General features: G+C 42.5%; 2 protein-coding genes across 5 annotated transcripts in view; one reads left to right on the forward strand and one right to left on the reverse strand.

The window, feature by feature from the left end:
• Positions 1-20855, reverse strand: part of TAF1A (TATA-box binding protein associated factor, RNA polymerase I subunit A) — a 471716-nt gene that overhangs the window by 69847 nt on the left and 381014 nt on the right. The window lies entirely within an intron of this gene.
• Positions 1-20855, forward strand: part of MIA3 (MIA SH3 domain ER export factor 3) — a 94627-nt gene that overhangs the window by 21793 nt on the left and 51979 nt on the right. For all 3 annotated transcript variants that reach the window (XM_075863366.1, XM_075863363.1, XM_075863365.1), the window contains exons 5-6: positions 1266-1982; positions 8912-9030. In XM_075863366.1, the coding sequence (XP_075719481.1) occupies positions 1266-1982; positions 8912-9030 (836 nt within the window). The remainder of the gene's footprint in view (positions 1-1265; positions 1983-8911; positions 9031-20855) is intronic.

The raw sequence follows: 20855 nt of genomic DNA on the forward strand, positions 1-20855 counted from the left end.
ACATAATAGCCTTATTATGGCCTATGGATGTCATAGAGGGGCTAACGCTCAACACAACCATGTATTATTATGTGATTTGAATGGACACTATGTAATACCACATTTCTCCAGCAGTGGCCGCTACAGGAGATATGTTGCCACTCTGGCAATCACAGCTGATCGCCAATGGGTCCTGACTTAGAAATAGGGTTGTCCAGATGGGATAACCCCTCTAACCCTTTCAATCCAACGACATAATACGTCATGACTAGAATATAAGAGCTAGAGCTTAGACCTTGGTGCCGGTGTCTACTTTCATTAAATATGATTATAGGGGTATAATATGTTTTTTATTTTTTAAAATTTTATAGTTCAGGTTTAATGTGTGTTTAGCAAAAGTGTGAATTTTTTTTTGCTGCAGCAAAAGGGTTAAATGAAAAAAAGTGTTTAGAATTTTCATTTAATTCTGAATTTAGATGTCCTAATAAATAATCTCTATCTCCAGTATTTGAAAAGCTTTCGTCCAAATATACCGCGGGTGCCCTGCAAATCTTGTGCCACTTGTATTAGTTTTTCCAGTCTGGAGGCATCTCGCTGTAGTGTCCTGTACTGTGACCATGGGCAGAAAGTCAGCCGTGTGAAGGAAACTAAGAATCCTAGTTCTGAAAATTGTTTAAATTGCATATCTGCCAACTCTCCCAAAATGTCTGGGAGGCTCCTGGAGGAGAGGGCACATGTCCCGGCCGCTAAATATTCTCGCCTTTCCCCGTTCCTGCACTCAAAACTCTGCTGCAAATTTCCTTTCGCTGGCCCTAGTCTGAGGACATTTCTGTGGCAGTGCCCGGAAGTGAAGAGGAGTGCAGGAACGGGGAATTATTTCAGGTGCTCTTGAGGGTCTCTTAGGGGGTTTGGTTTGAGGTCTGTAATAGTTTAGGGGCTCCCTTATTTACAGGGTCTGGGGTCTATATTTACCTAGGTGGTCTGGTCTGGAGTCTGTAATAGTTTAGGCGTGATGAAGGGGATCATGTGCATTATTTGGGATTTAAAGGCTGTAGGTTGGGGGCATGTCCTTTATACTTGGGCAGGGCATGAAGCAAAAAAATGTTAGCCCTGAATATAGCTTTTCTGCCCCTGACACTTCAAAATTGGGGTGGTTGCAAGAAAATCTAAAAAAGGAACAATACAGTAGGTTGTATGTAGGGAAGCAGCCGGTCTTATAGTTGTCCTATAGGTACAGTTCGATCATATGATAAAATTATATTGATTTGATGGTTTACTTTCTACAGACAAGACCATGGGAGATGTGAAAAAAGAGGTGGACACACCCGAAGCTGAACAGAGCTCAATGGAGGAACCCACCGCACCAGAACCACAAGTGGATGAGACCGTAAAACCTAGAACAAGGGAGGAACCCACTATACTGGAACCACAGGTGGAGGAGACCACAGTACAACCACAGGTGGAGGAGACCACGGTGGAACAACCGGTGGAGGAGACCACAGTGGAACAACCGGTGAAGGAGACCACTGTGGAACAACCTGTGGAGGAGACCCCAGTGGGACAACCTGTGGAGGAGATCCCAGTGGGACAACCTGTGGAGGAGATCCCCGTGGAACAAACTGTGGAGGAGATCCCAGTGGAACAAACTGTGGAGGAGATCCCAGTGGAACAAACTGTGGAGGAGATCCCAGTGGAACAAACTGTGGAGGAGATCCCAGTGGAACAAACTGTGGAGGAGATCCCAGTGGAACAACCTGTGGAGGAGATCCCAGTGGAACAACCTGTGGGGGAGATCCCAGTGGAACAAACTGTGGAGGAGATCCCAGTGGAACAACCTGTGGGGGAGATCCCAGTGGAACCACAGGTGGAGAGGACCACAGTACAACCACCAGAGCTCCACAACAAGGAACCAGAACTTGTCCCTACCACTGAAGAAGCTGTGATTTCAAGCACAACTCAACCAGATGTGAATCTATCTCAGAATGGGGAGAGACCTGGACCAGGTGAGAGACACGAGCTTTTATGCGTTTCTCCCAATACAATGTTCTTACTACCAATTATTCAGATCATATCAGGCCTGTAAGTTTTCAATTAAACAAAAATGGTTTCCTTATGTAAAATTCAGGATCATTACAAGTAATATAATAGATGAAATTTGCATATTCGACCTATTAGCCGAGGGTCGTCTCATTTAGGCCTCTTATGGGATTGTGAGAACACTTATAACTCCCAGTACCATTTTGGGTAAAGTTTTGCTAATATAATAAAAATACAACATTTTATTAATGCTTAGAGTTTTGGGTGGAGTTGTCCTTTTAAAAGCTAAATCCACATCAAAACATAATTCCTAAATATTGTTAATTTAAACTTTATTACACTATTACCCATGGCATCACATCCAAGAAGGAGGTCAACCTCTACCACCTATATAGAATTATTATACCAGCTGCTCATATATAATTATATACTGAAGATACCCAGGTAATACCAGCATGCTCCATATCACTATATACAAGAAGATGTATAACTTATACCAGCTGTACATATATAATTATATACAGAAGATACCCAGGTTATACCAGCATGCACCATATCACTATATACAGGAAGATGTATAACTTATACCAGCTGTACATATATAATTATATACAGAAGATGCCCAGGTTATACCAGCATGCTCCATATCACTATATACAAGAAGATGTATAACTTATACCAGCTGTACATATATAATTATATACAGGAGATACCCAGGTTATACCAGCATGCTCCATATCACTATATACAGGAAGATGTATAACTTATACCAGCTGTACATATATAATTATATACAGAAGATACCCAGGTTATACCAGCATGCACCATATCACTATATACAAGAAGATGTATAACTTATACCAGCTGTACATATATAATTATATACAGAAGATACCCAGGTTATACCAGCATGCTCCATATCTCTATATACAAGAAGATGTATAACTTATACCAGCTGTACATATATAATTATATACAGAAGATACCCAGGTTATACCAGCATGCACCATATCACTATATACAAGAAGATGTATAACTTATACCAGCTGTACATATATAATTATATACAGAAGATACCCAGGTTATACCAGCATGCTCCATATCACTATATACAAGAAGATGTATAACTTATACCAGCTGTACATATATAATTATATACAGAAGATACCCAGGTTATACCAGCGTGCTCCATATCACTATATACAAGAAGATGTATAACTTATACCAGCTGTACATATATAATTATATACAGAAGATACCCAGGTTATACCAGCATGCTCCATATCACTATATACAGGAAGATGTATAACTTATACCAGCTGTACATATATAATTATATACAGAAGATACCCAGGTTATACCAGCATGCACCATATCACTATATACAAGAAGATGTATAACTTATACCAGCTGTACATATATAATTATATACAGAAGACACCCAGGTTATACCAGCATGCTCCATATCTCTATATACAAGAAGATGTATAACTTATACCAGCTGTACATATATAATTATATACAGAAGATGCCCAGGTTATACCAGCATGCTCCATATCACTATATACAAGAAGATGTATAACTTATACCAGCTGTACATATATAATTATACACAGAAGATACCCAGGTTATACCAGCATGCTCCATATCACTATATACAAGAAGATGTATAACTTATACCAGCTGTACATATATAATTATATACAGGAGATACCCAGGTTATACCAGCATGCTCCATATCACTATATACAAGAAGATGTATAACTTATACCAGCTGTACATATATAATTATATACAGAAGATGCCCAGGTTATACCAGCATGCTCCATATCACTATATACAAGAAGATGTATAACTTATACCAGCTGTACATATATAATTATACACAGAAGATACCCAGGTTATACCAGCATGCTCCATATCACTATATACAGGAAGATATATAACTTATACCAGCTGTACATATATAATTATATACAGAAGATACCCAGGTTATACCAGCATGCTCCATATCACTATATACAAGAAGATGTATAACTTATACCAGCTGTATATATATAATTATATACAGAAGATACCTAGGTTATACCAGCATGCTCCATATCACTATATACAGGAAGATATATAACTTATACCAGCTGTACATATATAATTATATACAGAAGATACCCAGGTTATAGCAGCATGCTCCATATCACTATATACAAGATGTATAACTTATACCAGCTGTACATATATAATTATATACTGAAGATACCCAGGTAATACCAGCATGCTCCATATCATTATATACAAGAAGATGTGTAACTTATACCAGCTGTACATATATAATTATATACAGAAGATACCTAGGTTATACCAGCATGCTCCATATCACTATATACAGGAAGATATATAACTTATACCAGCTGTACATATATAATTATATACAGAAGATACCCAGGTTATAGCAGCATGCTCCATATCACTATATACAAGATGTATAACTTATACCAGCTGTACATATATAATTATATACAGAGGATACCCAGGTTATACCAGCACGCTCCATATCACTATATACAGGAAGATGTATAACTTATACCAGCTGTACATATATAATTATATACAGAAGATACCCAGGTTATACCAGCATGCACCATATCACTATATACAGGAAGATGTATAACTTATACCAGCTGTACATATATAATTATATACAGGAGATACCCAGGTTATACCAGCATGCTCCATATCACTATATACAGGAAGATGTATAACTTATACCAGCTGTACATATATAATTATATACAGAAGATACCCAGGTTATACCAGCATGCACCATATCACTATATACAAGAAGATGTATAACTTATACCAGCTGTACATATATAATTATATACAGAAGATACCCAGGTTATACCAGCATGCTCCATATCACTATATACAAGAAGATGTATAACTTATACCAGCTGTACATATATAATTATATACAGAAGATACCCAGGTTATACCAGCGTGCTCCATATCACTATATACAAGAAGATGTATAACTTATACCAGCTGTACATATATAATTATATACAGAAGATACCCAGGTTATACCAGCATGCTCCATATCACTATATACAGGAAGATGTATAACTTATACCAGCTGTACATATATAATTATATACAGAAGATACCCAGGTTATACCAGCATGCACCATATCACTATATACAAGAAGATGTATAACTTATACCAGCTGTACATATATAATTATATACAGAAGACACCCAGGTTATACCAGCATGCTCCATATCTCTATATACAAGAAGATGTATAACTTATACCAGCTGTACATATATAATTATATACAGAAGATGCCCAGGTTATACCAGCATGCTCCATATCACTATATACAAGAAGATGTATAACTTATACCAGCTGTACATATATAATTATACACAGAAGATACCCAGGTTATACCAGCATGCTCCATATCACTATATACAAGAAGATGTATAACTTATACCAGCTGTACATATATAATTATATACAGGAGATACCCAGGTTATACCAGCATGCTCCATATCACTATATACAAGAAGATGTATAACTTATACCAGCTGTACATATATAATTATATACAGAAGATGCCCAGGTTATACCAGCATGCTCCATATCACTATATACAAGAAGATGTATAACTTATACCAGCTGTACATATATAATTATACACAGAAGATACCCAGGTTATACCAGCATGCTCCATATCACTATATACAGGAAGATATATAACTTATACCAGCTGTACATATATAATTATATACAGAAGATACCCAGGTTATACCAGCATGCTCCATATCACTATATACAAGAAGATGTATAACTTATACCAGCTGTATATATATAATTATATACAGAAGATACCTAGGTTATACCAGCATGCTCCATATCACTATATACAGGAAGATATATAACTTATACCAGCTGTACATATATAATTATATACAGAAGATACCCAGGTTATAGCAGCATGCTCCATATCACTATATACAAGATGTATAACTTATACCAGCTGTACATATATAATTATATACTGAAGATACCCAGGTAATACCAGCATGCTCCATATCATTATATACAAGAAGATGTGTAACTTATACCAGCTGTACATATATAATTATATACAGAAGATACCTAGGTTATACCAGCATGCTCCATATCACTATATACAGGAAGATATATAACTTATACCAGCTGTACATATATAATTATATACAGAAGATACCCAGGTTATAGCAGCATGCTCCATATCACTATATACAAGATGTATAACTTATACCAGCTGTACATATATAATTATATACAGAGGATACCCAGGTTATACCAGCACGCTCCATATCACTATATACAGGAAGATGTATAACTTATACCAGCTGTACATATATAATTATATACAGAAGATACCCAGGTTATACCAGCATGCACCATATCACTATATACAGGAAGATGTATAACTTATACCAGCTGTACATATATAATTATATACAGGAGATACCCAGGTTATACCAGCATGCTCCATATCACTATATACAGGAAGATGTATAACTTATACCAGCTGTACATATATAATTATATACAGAAGATACCCAGGTTATACCAGCATGCACCATATCACTATATACAAGAAGATGTATAACTTATACCAGCTGTACATATATAATTATATACAGAAGATACCCAGGTTATACCAGCATGCTCCATATCTCTATATACAAGAAGATGTATAACTTATACCAGCAGTACATATATAATTATATACAGAAGATACCCAGGTTATACCAGCATGCACCATATCACTATATACAAGAAGATGTATAACTTATACCAGCTGTACATATATAATTATATACAGAAGATACCCAGGTTATACCAGCATGCTCCATATCACTATATACAAGAAGATGTATAACTTATACCAGCTGTACATATATAATTATATACAGAAGATACCCAGGTTATACCAGCGTGCTCCATATCACTATATACAAGAAGATGTATAACTTATACCAGCTGTACATATATAATTATATACAGAAGATACCCAGGTTATACCAGCATGCTCCATATCACTATATACAGGAAGATGTATAACTTATACCAGCTGTACATATATAATTATATACAGAAGATACCCAGGTTATACCAGCATGCACCATATCACTATATACAAGAAGATGTATAACTTATACCAGCTGTACATATATAATTATATACAGAAGACACCCAGGTTATACCAGCATGCTCCATATCTCTATATACAAGAAGATGTATAACTTATACCAGCTGTACATATATAATTATATACAGAAGATACCCAGGTTATACCAGCATGCACCATATCACTATATACAAGAAGATGTATAACTTATACCAGCTGTACATATATAATTTATATACAGAAGATGCCCAGGTTATACCAGCATGCTCCATATCACTATATACAAGAAGATGTATAACTTATACCAGCTGTACATATATAATTATATACAAATGATACCCAGGTTATACCAGCATGCTCCATATCACTATATATAGGATGTATAACTTATACCAGCTGTACATATATAATTATATATAGAAGATACCCAGGTTATACCAGCATGCTCCAAATCACTGTATACAAGAAGATGTATAACTTATACCAGCTGCACATATATAATTATATACAGAAGATGCCCAGGTTATACCAGCATGCTCCATATCACTATATACAGGAAGATGTATAACTTATACCAGCTGTACATATATAATTATATACAGAAGATACCCAGGTTATACCAGCATGCACCATATCACTATATACAAGAAGATGTATAACTTATACCAGCTGTACATATATAATTATATACAGAAGATACCCAGGTTATACCAGCATGCTCCATATCACTATATACAAGAAGATGTATAACTTATACCAGCTGTACATATATAATTATATACAGAAGATACCCAGGTTATACCAGCGTGCTCCATATCACTATATACAAGAAGATGTATAACTTATACCAGCTGTACATATATAATTATATACAGAAGATACCCAGGTTATACCAGCATGCTCCATATCACTATATACAAGAAGATGTATAACTTATACCAGCTGTACATACATAATTATATACAGAAGATACCCAGGTTATACCAGCATGATCCATATCACTAGATACAAGAAGATGTATAACTTATACCAGCTGTACATGTATAATTATATACAGAAGATACCCAGGTTATACCAGCGTGCCCCATATCACTATATACAAGAAGATGTATAACTAATAGCAGCTGTACATATATAATTATATACAGAAGATACCCGGGTTATACCAGCATGCTCCATATCACTATATACAAGAAGATGTATAACTTATACCAGCTGTACATATATAATTATATACAGAAGATACCCAGGTTATACCAGCGTGTTCCATATCACTATATACAAGAAGATGTATAACTTATACCAGCTGTACATATATAATTATATACAGGAGATACCCAGGTTATAGCAGCATGCTCCATATCACTATATACAAGAAGATGTATAACTTATACCAGCTGTACATATATAATTATATACAGAAGATACCCAGGTTATACCAGCATGCTCCATATCACTATATACAAGAAGATGTATAACTTATACCAGCTGTACATATATAATTATATACAGAAGATACCCAGATTATACCAGCATGCTCCATATCACTATATACAAGAAGATGTATAACTTATACCAGCTGTACATATATAATTATATACAGAAGATACCCAGGTTATACCAGCATGCTCCATATCACTATATACAAGTACTATTGGCTGTGTAATATACATGTACAATGTGTAACACTCTGTTTTTCTTCCTTGCAGTTACTGCTGTTGAAGAAGATATAGAGACAGGTGAACCAGAATCCGTGTCGTCTGTGTTCTCCTCAATGGTCAGCGCTCTCTTTGCTGCCAAGAGAAGTTTAGCTCCAGTTGCCAGCCTGGTAAGTCAAAAACATGCGGGTCAAGTGTTTGTCTTAGGTCTAAATTTAAAGGTCTTGTCCAGGATTAGAAAAAAAGGTCTGGTTTTTTTTTCCCCCAAAGAAACTGCGCCACTCTTGTTTGTGGGCTGGGTCTGGTATTGCAGCATAGACCAATTCAAGTAAATAATTTATCCGAGTGCCGCTTGTTTCTGGGAAAAAAAACAGCCACGTTTTTCTTATCTCATATAATCCCCTTTAATATTGATGGCTCACTGAGATGTCCATGTTGTCTAATCTGGGAGAGTCTGACTGCTGGGACCAATGCCTACAGGGCACCTTTCGTTTTATGCCAAAATGATATAAGGGCATTTCCTATCTTTGACAATTATAGTGGATAGGTCATTAATGCATCATGGATTACAGTCCCATATGTGGCACCTGCATGTATCGAGAAAACGGTGGTCCAGTAATCCCAGTTTACTGATTCTGTGCGGCCGCAGTCTCCATAGAGTTCAGTGGAGAGGTGGCCGCAGGCAGCGCTTGGCTCTTTTCCTTCATTGAACTCTATAGGGACTGCTCGGCCACAGAATCCGTAAATGGGGGTCATTGGACCTCCATAGGTGACAGTCCCAGAAATGGGACTCGCACCTTTCATTCATTTATGGCATAGCCTGTGGCATAAACGAATGGTTTCACTGTATTGGTTTGCAATGTGTAGATACCCAACCTATTAGGTGGATCATATCTTCCTAAAAGAGGGGATCCTGAGCAGGGGGACTCCTCCATCTATGATGTCATGTCCATATACCCTATGGCCTGTGACGCTCTGTAATGCACCCAAGCCTTTGTGGTGCTTATTGTATATTATGCAACTCCATATCCAAGACTAAGCATCATTGATTTAAAGGGTAATTAAACTTTTAAAAAACTTTTCACATGTCACAGTGATATGTGAGAAGTTTGGATCGGTGGAGGTACAAGCACGGAGATCCCCACCGATCGCTAAAACTAAGCAGCAGGAACGCTCGGGTGAGCGCTGTCCCTCTCGGTTTCTGATCTGCTTTCCTGGGAAAGCCAAACGAGCGGTTTACAGGCCCAAAGACTTTCTATTGAGCGCCGAAGAAAGCCGAGCAGAAACGAAACTCGACAATGCTCACCATAGCGCTTCTGCCACTTTGTTTTAGTGATTGGTGGAGTTCTCCGTGCTCGATCCCCCACCGATCAAAACTTCTGACATGTTAAAAGTTTTTAAAAGTTTAGTTACCCTTTAATGGTATCTTATTGCATATACTCGTCCTCCTCAGTGAATTATATATGTATATACACTCGTCCTCCTCAGTGAATTAGAAGATCATCAAAAAGTTCATTTATTTCAGTAATTCAATTCAAAAAGTGTCTCTCATATTCTATAGATTCACTACACAGAGAGGGATCTATTTCCAGCATTTTTTTCTTTTAATGTTGATGATTATGGGAACAGTTAAACGTTTGACAAACTTCTGAAATGTCATAGTGACATGTCAGAAGTTTGGATCTCTAGTACGAAGCAGCTGAAGCGCTCGTGTGAGCGCTCAGCCGCTTCGTGTCTGTTCGGCTTTTTCTGGAAAGCCGATGTATCGGGGTACAGGCTCATAGACTTTCTATTAAGTCCGTTCACCGATACGTTTATTTCCGGAAAAAGCTGCACTTAATGAAAACCCAAAATTTAGTATCTCAGAAAATTGTAATATTATATAAGCCCAATTTCAAAAATTATTTTTAATACCGAATTGTTGGCCTCCTGGAAAGTCTGTACAGTATCTGCCCTCAATACTTGGTCAGGGCTCCTTTTGCATGAATTACTGCATCAATGCGGCGTGGCATGGAGGTGATCAGCCTGTGGCACTGCTGAGGTGTTATTAATGCGGAGTGGCATGGAGGCGATCAGCCTGTGGCACTGCTGAGGTGTTATCAATGCGGCGTGGCATGGAGGCGATCAGCCTGTGGCACTGCTGAGGTGTTATCAATGCGTCGTGGCATGGAGGCGATCAGCCTGTGGCACAGCTGAGGTGTTATCAATGCGTCGTGGCATGGAGGCGATCAGCCTGTGGCACTGCTGAGGTGTTATCAATGCGGCGTGGCATGGAGGCGATCAGCCTGTGGCACTGCTGAGGTGTTATCAATGCAGCATGGCATGGGGGCGATCAGCCTGTGGCACTGCTGAGGTGTTATCCATGCGGCGTGGCATGAAGGCGATCAGCCTGTGGCACTGCTGAGGTGTTCTGGAAGCCCAGGTTGCTTTGATTTTGGCCTTCAGCTCATCTGCATTGTTGGGTCTGGTGTTTCTCATCTTCCTCTTGACAATACCCTATAGATTCTCTATGGGGTTTAGGTCGGGTGAGTTTGCCGGCCAATCAGGCGCCAGGTATTGGCACTTTTGGCAGTGTAGGCAGTTGCCAAGTCCTGCTGGAAAATGAAATCCGCATCTCCATAGCGGTCAGCAGAGGGAAGCATGAAGTGCCGGGAAATGTCCTGCTAGACGCTGCGCTGACTCTGGACTTGCTATAACACAGTGACCAACACCAGCAGATGACACGACCCCCAAACCATCACTGACTGTGGAAACTTCACACTGGACCACAAGCAACTTGGACTGATTCCTCTCCAGACTCTGGGACCGAGATTTCCGAATGAAATGCAAAATTAACTTTCCTCTGATAACAGGACTGTGGACACTGAGCAGCAGACCCGTCATTGTAAAGCCTTAGGAAACCTTTGCAGGTGTTTTGTGTTGATTGGCTGATTAGAGTGTCACACCAGGAGACGACAATCTGCAACTTTTACCCAATTTTCTCATTTTCTGAGACACTAAATTTTGGGTTTTCATTAACGGTTACCATAATCATCAACATTAAATTAAAAAAATGCTGGAAATAGATCCCTCTGTATGTAATGAATCTTTATAATATAGGAGAGACACTTTTTGAATTGAATTACTGAAATAAAATAACTTTTGATGATATTCTAATTTACTGAGAAGGACTAATATATGACACCGCTTCAATGAAATCCGTGGTGATTCCAGACTGCAGAAATCTCAGACCCTGCCTCTAGGTTTGCGGTGATGCCGTCTTCTGACCTATCGTCACTAAAAGTGGAATTCCCCTCGAAAAGGGAAATCAATGAAAACAAGTGTTGGAGACAGACGATGATGTTTAGTAGATTCCACTTCCAATTAAAACAGTAGAAGTGATTTCCTCTGACATTAACCACATGTGATAGTGACTGGATTATGAAATGTTCTGGACTATCAGATGGCTGCAGTAAAGTATATAACAGAGTTTAAAGAGGCTCTGTCACCAGATTTTACAACCCTTATCTGCTATTGCAGCAGATAGGCGCTGCAATGTAGATTACAGTAACGTTTTTATTTTTAAAAAACGAGCATTTTTGGCCAAGTTATGACCATTTTCGTATTTATGCAAATGAGGCTTGCAAAAGTACAACTGGGCGTGTTGAAAAGTAAAAGTCCAAGTGGGCGTGTATTATGTGCGTACATCGGGGCGTGTTTACTACTTTTACTAGCTGGGCGTTGTGTATAGAAGTATCATCCACTTCTCTTCAGAACGCCCAGCTTCTGGCAGTGCAGATCTGTGACGTCACTCACAGGTCCTGCATCGTGTTGGCCACATCGGCACCAGAGGCTACAGCTGATTCTGCAGCAGCATCAGCATTTGCAGGTAAGTAGCTACATCGACTTACCTGCAAACGCTGATGCTGCTGCAGAATCATCTGTAGCCTCTGGTGCCGATGTGTCCTCGCTCGTCTGACACGATGCAGGACCTGTGAGTGACGTCACAGCGTGATCTGCCAGAAGCTGGGCGTTCTGAAGAGAAGTGGATGATACTTCTCATCAGAACGCCCAGCTAGTAAAAGTAGTAAACACGCCCCGATGTACGCACATAATACACGCCCACTTGGACTTTTACTTTTCAACACGCCCAGTTGTACTTTTGCAAGCCTCATTTACATAACTACAAAAATGGTCATAACTTGGCCAAAAAATGCTCGTTTTTTAAAAATAAAAACGTTACTGTAATCTACATTGCAGCGCCGATCTGCTGCAATAGCAGATAGGGGTTGCAAAATCTGGTGACAGAGCCTCTTTAATTATAGGTTGTGATCCGAGTTTGTGGATTATTAAATTCTGTATTAAAGGAAGTTTCCTGTATATGATGTGTTCCCCATCAAACACTGATCTTGGAGGGGGGGGGCTCAGCTGTTGGCGGAGTTGGTCTCCCGCAAGGGGTAGCTTGGTAACGTGAGCTCCCCCTAGTGGTGGCTGTGGGCAGTCGGAAACTTATCATGTAACTCTCTGGCTGTGTGAAGGCTCCATATAAAGCAGTGCCAGTGGTGTTTTTGAGAGGGCCCCTTGCTGGTGTTATTGATTATTAGGGACACTGCTGACACCGTTTTGTCTTTAGGAGGGGAGGGGCACTCTGGTGCTGGTTATTGGGGGCACTGATGGCACTTTTCTGGGAGGCACTGCTGTTACTGTTTCTGGGGGCTCTCTGTTAGCTCAGTTTTAGGGGAACTCTGATGGCACTGTTTATGGGTGGGGGGATACTCTGCTGGTAATAGAAGCTTTTTTTTATTTTTCATATTGGAGCAGGTTGCATCTCAATTCTCCCTGAAAATGATACTTAAAGGGGTTGTAAAAACTTAGAAAAAACAGCGCCACCCTTGTCCATAGGTTTTGTCTGCTATTGCAGCTCGGCTCCACTGAAGCTAGTGGGGCTAAGCTGCACTACCACTCACAACCTGTAGACAGGAGTGACACTATTTTTGGAAGAAAGCAGCCATGTTTTTCTAATCCTGTACAAACACCTGAAAAGTTGTCGAGAATGATATTGATGGGATATATACATGCTGCTTTGTATGGGTGACATATATGTAAATGTTCCTGATTGTTTGTGTGGGTGAAATATCTGGGATATTCTGTAATCCTCAAATTATAAAATATTTGCTGCTGACAGTCACCACTAGGGGGAGCGTACTAAAGATGGATTCATTGTAGAGATCAATGGGAGCTGTATAAATCCCTATGCAGTGAGCTCCCCCTAGTGGTGACTGCCGGCAGCTAGAAATTCATCATGTAACTGTACGGCTGTGTAAAGGGGAGCAGAGGATTTGGAGCTCTGTATCAGAAAGGCAGAGCTCTGGCCCCCTATAAAGATATTCACCTATACACATCCGACAGGTACAATCCACATCCAGCAGACTCACCGGAGGCTTTTCATGTCTTTCATTACACAGTTCCCGTGGTTCTGCTCAATCAAGGCTGCTCCACCAGTATTACAGCGAGTGCTGGCCGCCATCTGTCATCTTATTTAACTAACATGAAATTAGTACATTTTTAGTTTCAGTCAACAGGAAAGTAAATCTGGATTATTAATCCTCGCATTGTCTGCAGATGGCGGGTAAACATTGGGCAGGGAGGACTCTTCATTCATAACTAGCTCCGGGCCTCAGGTTCTAGGACGACCGCAGACGTAACATTATTCATGATCCGACCGTGAGCGCCAGTCAATGAATGTCTATGGTTATGTCTGCCGTACTAAAACGACTGCTTCTGATTGGTGGAAAAGTGTTTCATTGGTTATCAGAGCCGAGTGGCGCCGCAGAGAACCTATATCACTACATGAGCGCCAATTATATTCAATAGGTGGTATTTTAAAAAATATATTTTTAAAAAAAAAATGCACCGGAGCTGTCACAAATTGCGCCCCAAAAATTTGTGGACATGTGTCATTTATTATGTGTTTTTTACGCTTAGGCCCTGTTCACATCATGTTTTTTTAGCCTAGGTTTAGTGTATACACCAGGACGTAACAGTGGCGTCCGTCACCCATAGACTAATATGGGATATGTTACACGTCTACATCTTGGACACTTTAGACCCTTTTCATGACGTAGACGTTAAATAGATATCATTATAGTCTACGGGTGACGGATGCCGCTGTTAGGCACTCGCCACCCAGACTATAATGGGATCTATTTTACGTATACGTCATGAAATGCTATTCAAAAGTCCATGATGTAAACATTTAAGTGATGCCGGTGACGTGCGCCATACAGCAACATCCATCAACTATAGATTCCATGTTAAAAACCCGTATACTGCGCGATGGTCATACCTTCTGTATGGAATAGCGTAGTCTACTCCATCCTATAAAGAAAAGGTGTATCGACGTATACCAGCCCGACGGTGTCCAAAAGAACACTCCTTTTGGCCTCCGTCGGTCTAATGGAGCCCTATGGACCCGATTAGCGTGTGTGCCTGGAGCTATACCGACACGCTAAACGTAGGGCAAAAACGTCATGTGAATGTGGCCTTACCTGGAAGGTTGTAGAAAGGCGGTGTGGCTAAGACAAACTGAAAATTGTGCCAGATTAGCTAAAGATGTGCGCCATTTTTTTTGGTTGTATTTATACGCCAGCCACGCGGTGTCTTATAAGTCCCTGTTTACACGGCAGAATTTTTGGGGCAGAACCCGCCGCGGATTTCCACTGCAAAGTTCCGCCTCCCATTCATTTCAATGGGAGTCGGACATTTCTTTTTCCCGCTAGCTGATTTTTTTTTCAGTTGACGGAAAATAGAAGCGTCCTGCACGATCTTTGGGCGAATTTCACCCGAACTTCCCATTGAAGTGAATGGGAGGAATCTTCCTGCTGACGGCAGGAATAATTAAACGGCGGATTTTGCGGCGGGATCCGCTAAGCAAAATCCGTAGTGTGAACTGACGCTTAAAAAAAAATGGGAATGCGCTTTTGAAAACGAAAATAAAAGAATAAAAAATAAAAAAAATAAAAATGGGGCAGATTTTTAACTGTTTCTACCGGTTTTCTAGTGTCAATATACTAAAAAAAAATATGCATTTTGGCTGAAGAAAGAATTTATTACCTCTATGCGCCACTTTTTCTAATAGGTTTGAATGGCAGAGAAGTGGGCGGGGCCTCAGAATCGCACTCCAGGCGACATATCAAGATTTTCCGACACTGATTAGAAGTGTCGTCGTCCGTCCTGATTATAGCGCCCGCCACAGGGAGGAGTGTGACGCAGCGCCCGTACGGTGCTCCGCCATTTGTAAATCCCCTCCAGAGGGGGAGATGTATCATCACTGGTGCAAAGGCGAAGTGGAGCCATTACCCATAGCAACCAATCAGGTTGCTGCTTTCATCTACCGCTGAAAAATGAAAGCTGGAATCTGGTTGGTTGCTATGGGTAACGGCTCCATTTTTCTTTTGCTCCAGTTTTGATAAATCTCCCACTCCGTGTCTGGCAAGTTGCGCCGAGTTTATCAAGCCAAACGTGCTGCTTTGATAACTTTGCCGCGGTTTTCACCATCGTGTCCGAGCGTTACGTATGCGCGGAGTCATGGCTATGTCATGTGACCATATGGTTGTGGCATAATTATGTTATCTGTCGTTCTGTTTATTAAAGGGGACCTCCTGTATTCTTGGAAGTCCCCTTTAATTGAAATGGGTTTCTAAAGTGGACAGACCCTTTAAGGAGTTAATAGAGTAGAAACGGTGGAGTAAGATTTCTAGGAGTAGACTGATACTGTTATTTCAATCAAATTTTACTTTTATTTTTTTCGAAATGTATTATTTATAACTTGAATACAAATAAATAAATAAATAAAAATCCTCTCGTTTACGATGTCCGGCTGTACGGAGGTGTGCAGGTGTCCTGTGCGGTCACTGGCTGCACGCCGACATAAAACTACAAGTTCCAACGTGCACTGCGGGAAACTTACGTATAAGGACGCAGCGCTGACCATAGAGCGGCCTGTACAGCTAGAGAGGCAGCTACCGTGTCTGGGCTGATAGGGGTTAATCAGCTGGACTGTTGGGCGATAACAGTCAATCTACGCGCCTACCAACTTCCGGGTTGTCGCCGACTATTGACGTCACCTCATCCGGGTTCTGCCGGGACTGTCAGTGGTGACGTGTTATTATGACAGGAGGCGAAGTTCAGAGCAGCTGAGGAAGCGGCAGGTGAGACAACAGCATGTGTGTGATATACAGAGGAGTGCGCCTCATACACCGCGCAGGGAAGACTGCATTATACACACCGCAGGGGGGACTGTGCCTTATTATACACAGCGCAAGGGAGACTGTACATTATACACAGCGCAGGGGGCTGTACATTATACACAGCGCAGGAGAGGGGACTGTACATTATACACAGCGCAGGAGGGGGGGGGGGGACTGTACATTATACACAGCGCAGGAGAGGGGACTGTACATTATACACAGCGCAGGAGGGGAGACTGTACATTATACACAGCGCAGGAGAGGAGACTGTACATTATACACAGCGCAGGAGGGGGGAGACTGTACGTTATACACAGCGCAGGAGGGGGGACTGTACATTATACACAGCGCAGGGGGGGGACTGTACATTATACACAGCGCAGGAGGGGGGAGACTGTACATTATACACAGCGCAGGAGGGGGGAGACTGTACATTATACACAGCGCAGGAGGGGGGACTGTACATTATACACAGCGCAGGAGAGGAGACTGTACATTATACACAGCGCAGGAGGGGGGGGGGACTGTACATTATACACAGCGCAGGAGAGGAGACTGTACATTATACACAGCGCAGGGGGCTGTACATTATACACAGCGCAGGAGAGGGGACTGTACATTATACACAGCGCAGGAGGGGGGGGGGGACTGTACATTATACACAGCGCAGGAGAGGAGACTGTACATTATACACAGCGCAGGAGAGGAGACTGTACATTATACACAGCGCAGGAGGGGAGACTGTACATTATACACAGCGCAGGAGAGGAGACTGTACATTATACACAGCGCAGGAGGGGAGACTGTACATTATACACAGCGCAGGAGGGGGGGGGGACTGTACATTATACACAGCGCAGGAGAGGGGACTGTACATTATACACAGCGCAGGAGAGGAGACTGTACATTATACACAGCGCAGGAGGGGGGAGACTGTACATTATACACAGCGCAGGAGAGGAGACTGTACGTTATACACAGCGCAGGAGGGGAGACTGTACATTATACACAGCGCAGGAGGGGGGAGACTGTACATTATACACAGCGCAGGAGGGGGGAGACTGTACGTTATACACAGCGCAGGAGGGGGGGGGGGACTGTACATTATACACAGCGCAGGAGAGGAGACTGTACATTATACACAGCGCAGGAGAGGAGACTGTACATTATACACAGCGCAGGGGGCTGTACATTATACACAGCGCAGGAGAGGGGACTGTACATTATACACAGCGCAGGAGGGGGGGGGGGACTGTACATTATACACAGCGCAGGAGAGGAGACTGTACATTATACACAGCGCAGGAGAGGAGACTGTACATTATACACAGCGCAGGAGGGGAGACTGTACATTATACACAGCGCAGGAGAGGAGACTGTACGTTATACACAGCGCAGGAGGGGAGACTGTACATTATACACAGCGCAGGGGGGGGACTGTACATTATACACAGCGCAGGAGGGGAGACTGTACATTATACACAGCGCAGGAGGGGGGGGGGACTGTACATTATACACAGCGCAGGAGAGGGGACTGTACATTATACACAGCGCAGGAGGGGAGACTGTACATTATACACAGCGCAGGAGAGGAGACTGTACATTATACACAGCGCAGGAGGGGGGACTGTACATTATACACAGCGCAGGAGGGGGGACTGTACATTATACACAGCGCAGGAGGGGGGACTGTACATTATACACAGCGCAGGAGAGGAGACTGTACGTTATACACAGCGCAGGAGGGGAGACTGTACGTTATACACAGCGCAGGAGGGGAGACTGTACGTTATACACAGCGCAGGAGGGGGGAGACTGTACATTATACACAGCGCAGGAGGGGGGACTGTACATTATACACAGCGCAGGAGGGGGGAGACTGTACATTATACACAGCGCAGGAGGGGGGACTGTACATTATACACAGCGCAGGAGGGGGGACTGTACATTATACACAGCGCAGGAGGGGGGACTGTACATTATACACAGCGCAGGAGGGGAGACTGTACGTTATACACAGCGCAGGAGGGGGGACTGTACATTATACACAGCGCAGGAGGGGGGACTGTACATTATACACAGCGCAGGAGAGGAGACTGTACATTATACACAGCGCAGGAGGGGAGACTGTACGTTATACACAGCGCAGGAGGGGAGACTGTACATTATACACAGTGCAGGAGGGGAGACTGTACATTATACACAGCGCAGGAGGGGGGACTGTACATTATACACAGCGCAGGAGAGGAGACTGTACGTTATACACAGCGCAGGAGAGGAGACTGTACATTATACACAGCGCAGGAGGGGAGACTGTACGTTATACACAGCGCAGGAGGGGAGACTGTACGTTATACACAGCGCAGGAGAGGAGACTGTACATTATACACAGCGCAGGAGAGGAGACTGTACATTATACACAGCGCAGGAGGGGAGACTGTACGTTATACACAGCGCAGGAGGGGAGACTGTACGTTATACACAGCGCAGGAGGGGAGACTGTACGTTATACACAGCGCAGGAGGGGAGACTGTACGTTATACACAGCGCAGGAGGGGAGACTGTACGTTATACACTGCGCAGGAGGGGGGACTGTACGTTATACACTGCGCAGGAGGGGAGACTGTACGTTATACACAGCGCAGGAGAGGAGACTGTACGTTATACACAGCGCAGGAGGGGAGACTGTACGTTATACACAGCGCAGGAGGGGAGACTGTACGTTATACACAGCGCAGGAGGGGAGACTGTACGTTATACACAGCGCAGGAGGGGAGACTGTACCTTATACACAGCGCAGGAGGGGAGACTGTACGTTATACACAGCGCAGGAGGGGAGACTGTACGTTATACACAGCGCAGGAGGGGAGACTGTACGTTATACACAGCGCAGGAGGGGAGACTGTACGTTATACACAGCGCAGGAGGGGAGACTACGTTATACACAGCGCAGGAGGGGAGACTGTACGTTATACACAGCGCAGGAGGGGAGACTGTACGTTATACACAGCGCAGGAGAGGAGACTGTACGTTATACACAGCGCAGGAGGGGAGACTGTACGTTATACACAGCGCAGGAGGGGAGACTGTACGTTATACACAGCGCAGGAGGGGAGACTGTACGTTATACACAGCGCAGGAGGGGGGACTGTACGTTATACACAGCGCAGGAGGGGAGACTGTACGTTATACACAGCGCAGGAGGGGAGACTGTACGTTATACACAGCGCAGGAGGGGAGACTGTACGTTATACACAGCGCAGGAGGGGAGACTGTACGTTATACACAGCGCAGGAGGGGAGACTGTACGTTATACACAGCGCAGGAGGGGAGACTGTACGTTATACACAGCGCAGGAGGGGAGACTGTACGTTATACACAGCGCAGGAGGGGGGACTGTACGTTATACACAGCGCAGGAGGGGAGACTGTACGTTATACACTGCGCAGGAGGGGAGACTGTACGTTATACACAGCGCAGGAGGGGGGACTGTACGTTATACACAGCGCAGGAGGGGGGACTGTACATTATACACAGCGCAGGAGGGGAGACTGTACATTATACACTGCGCAGGAGGGGAGACTGTACATTATACACTGCGCAGGAGGGGAGACTGTACATTATACACAGCGCAGGAGGGGGGACTGTACATTATACACAGCGCAGGAGGGGGGACTGTACATTATACACAGCGCAGGAGGGGGGACTGTACATTATACACAGCGCAGGAGGGGAGACTGTACGTTATACACAGCGCAGGAGGGGAG

The sequence above is a fragment of the Rhinoderma darwinii genome, chromosome 4 (assembly GCF_050947455.1).
Source record: "Rhinoderma darwinii isolate aRhiDar2 chromosome 4, aRhiDar2.hap1, whole genome shotgun sequence".
NCBI lineage: Eukaryota > Metazoa > Chordata > Amphibia > Anura > Rhinodermatidae > Rhinoderma > Rhinoderma darwinii.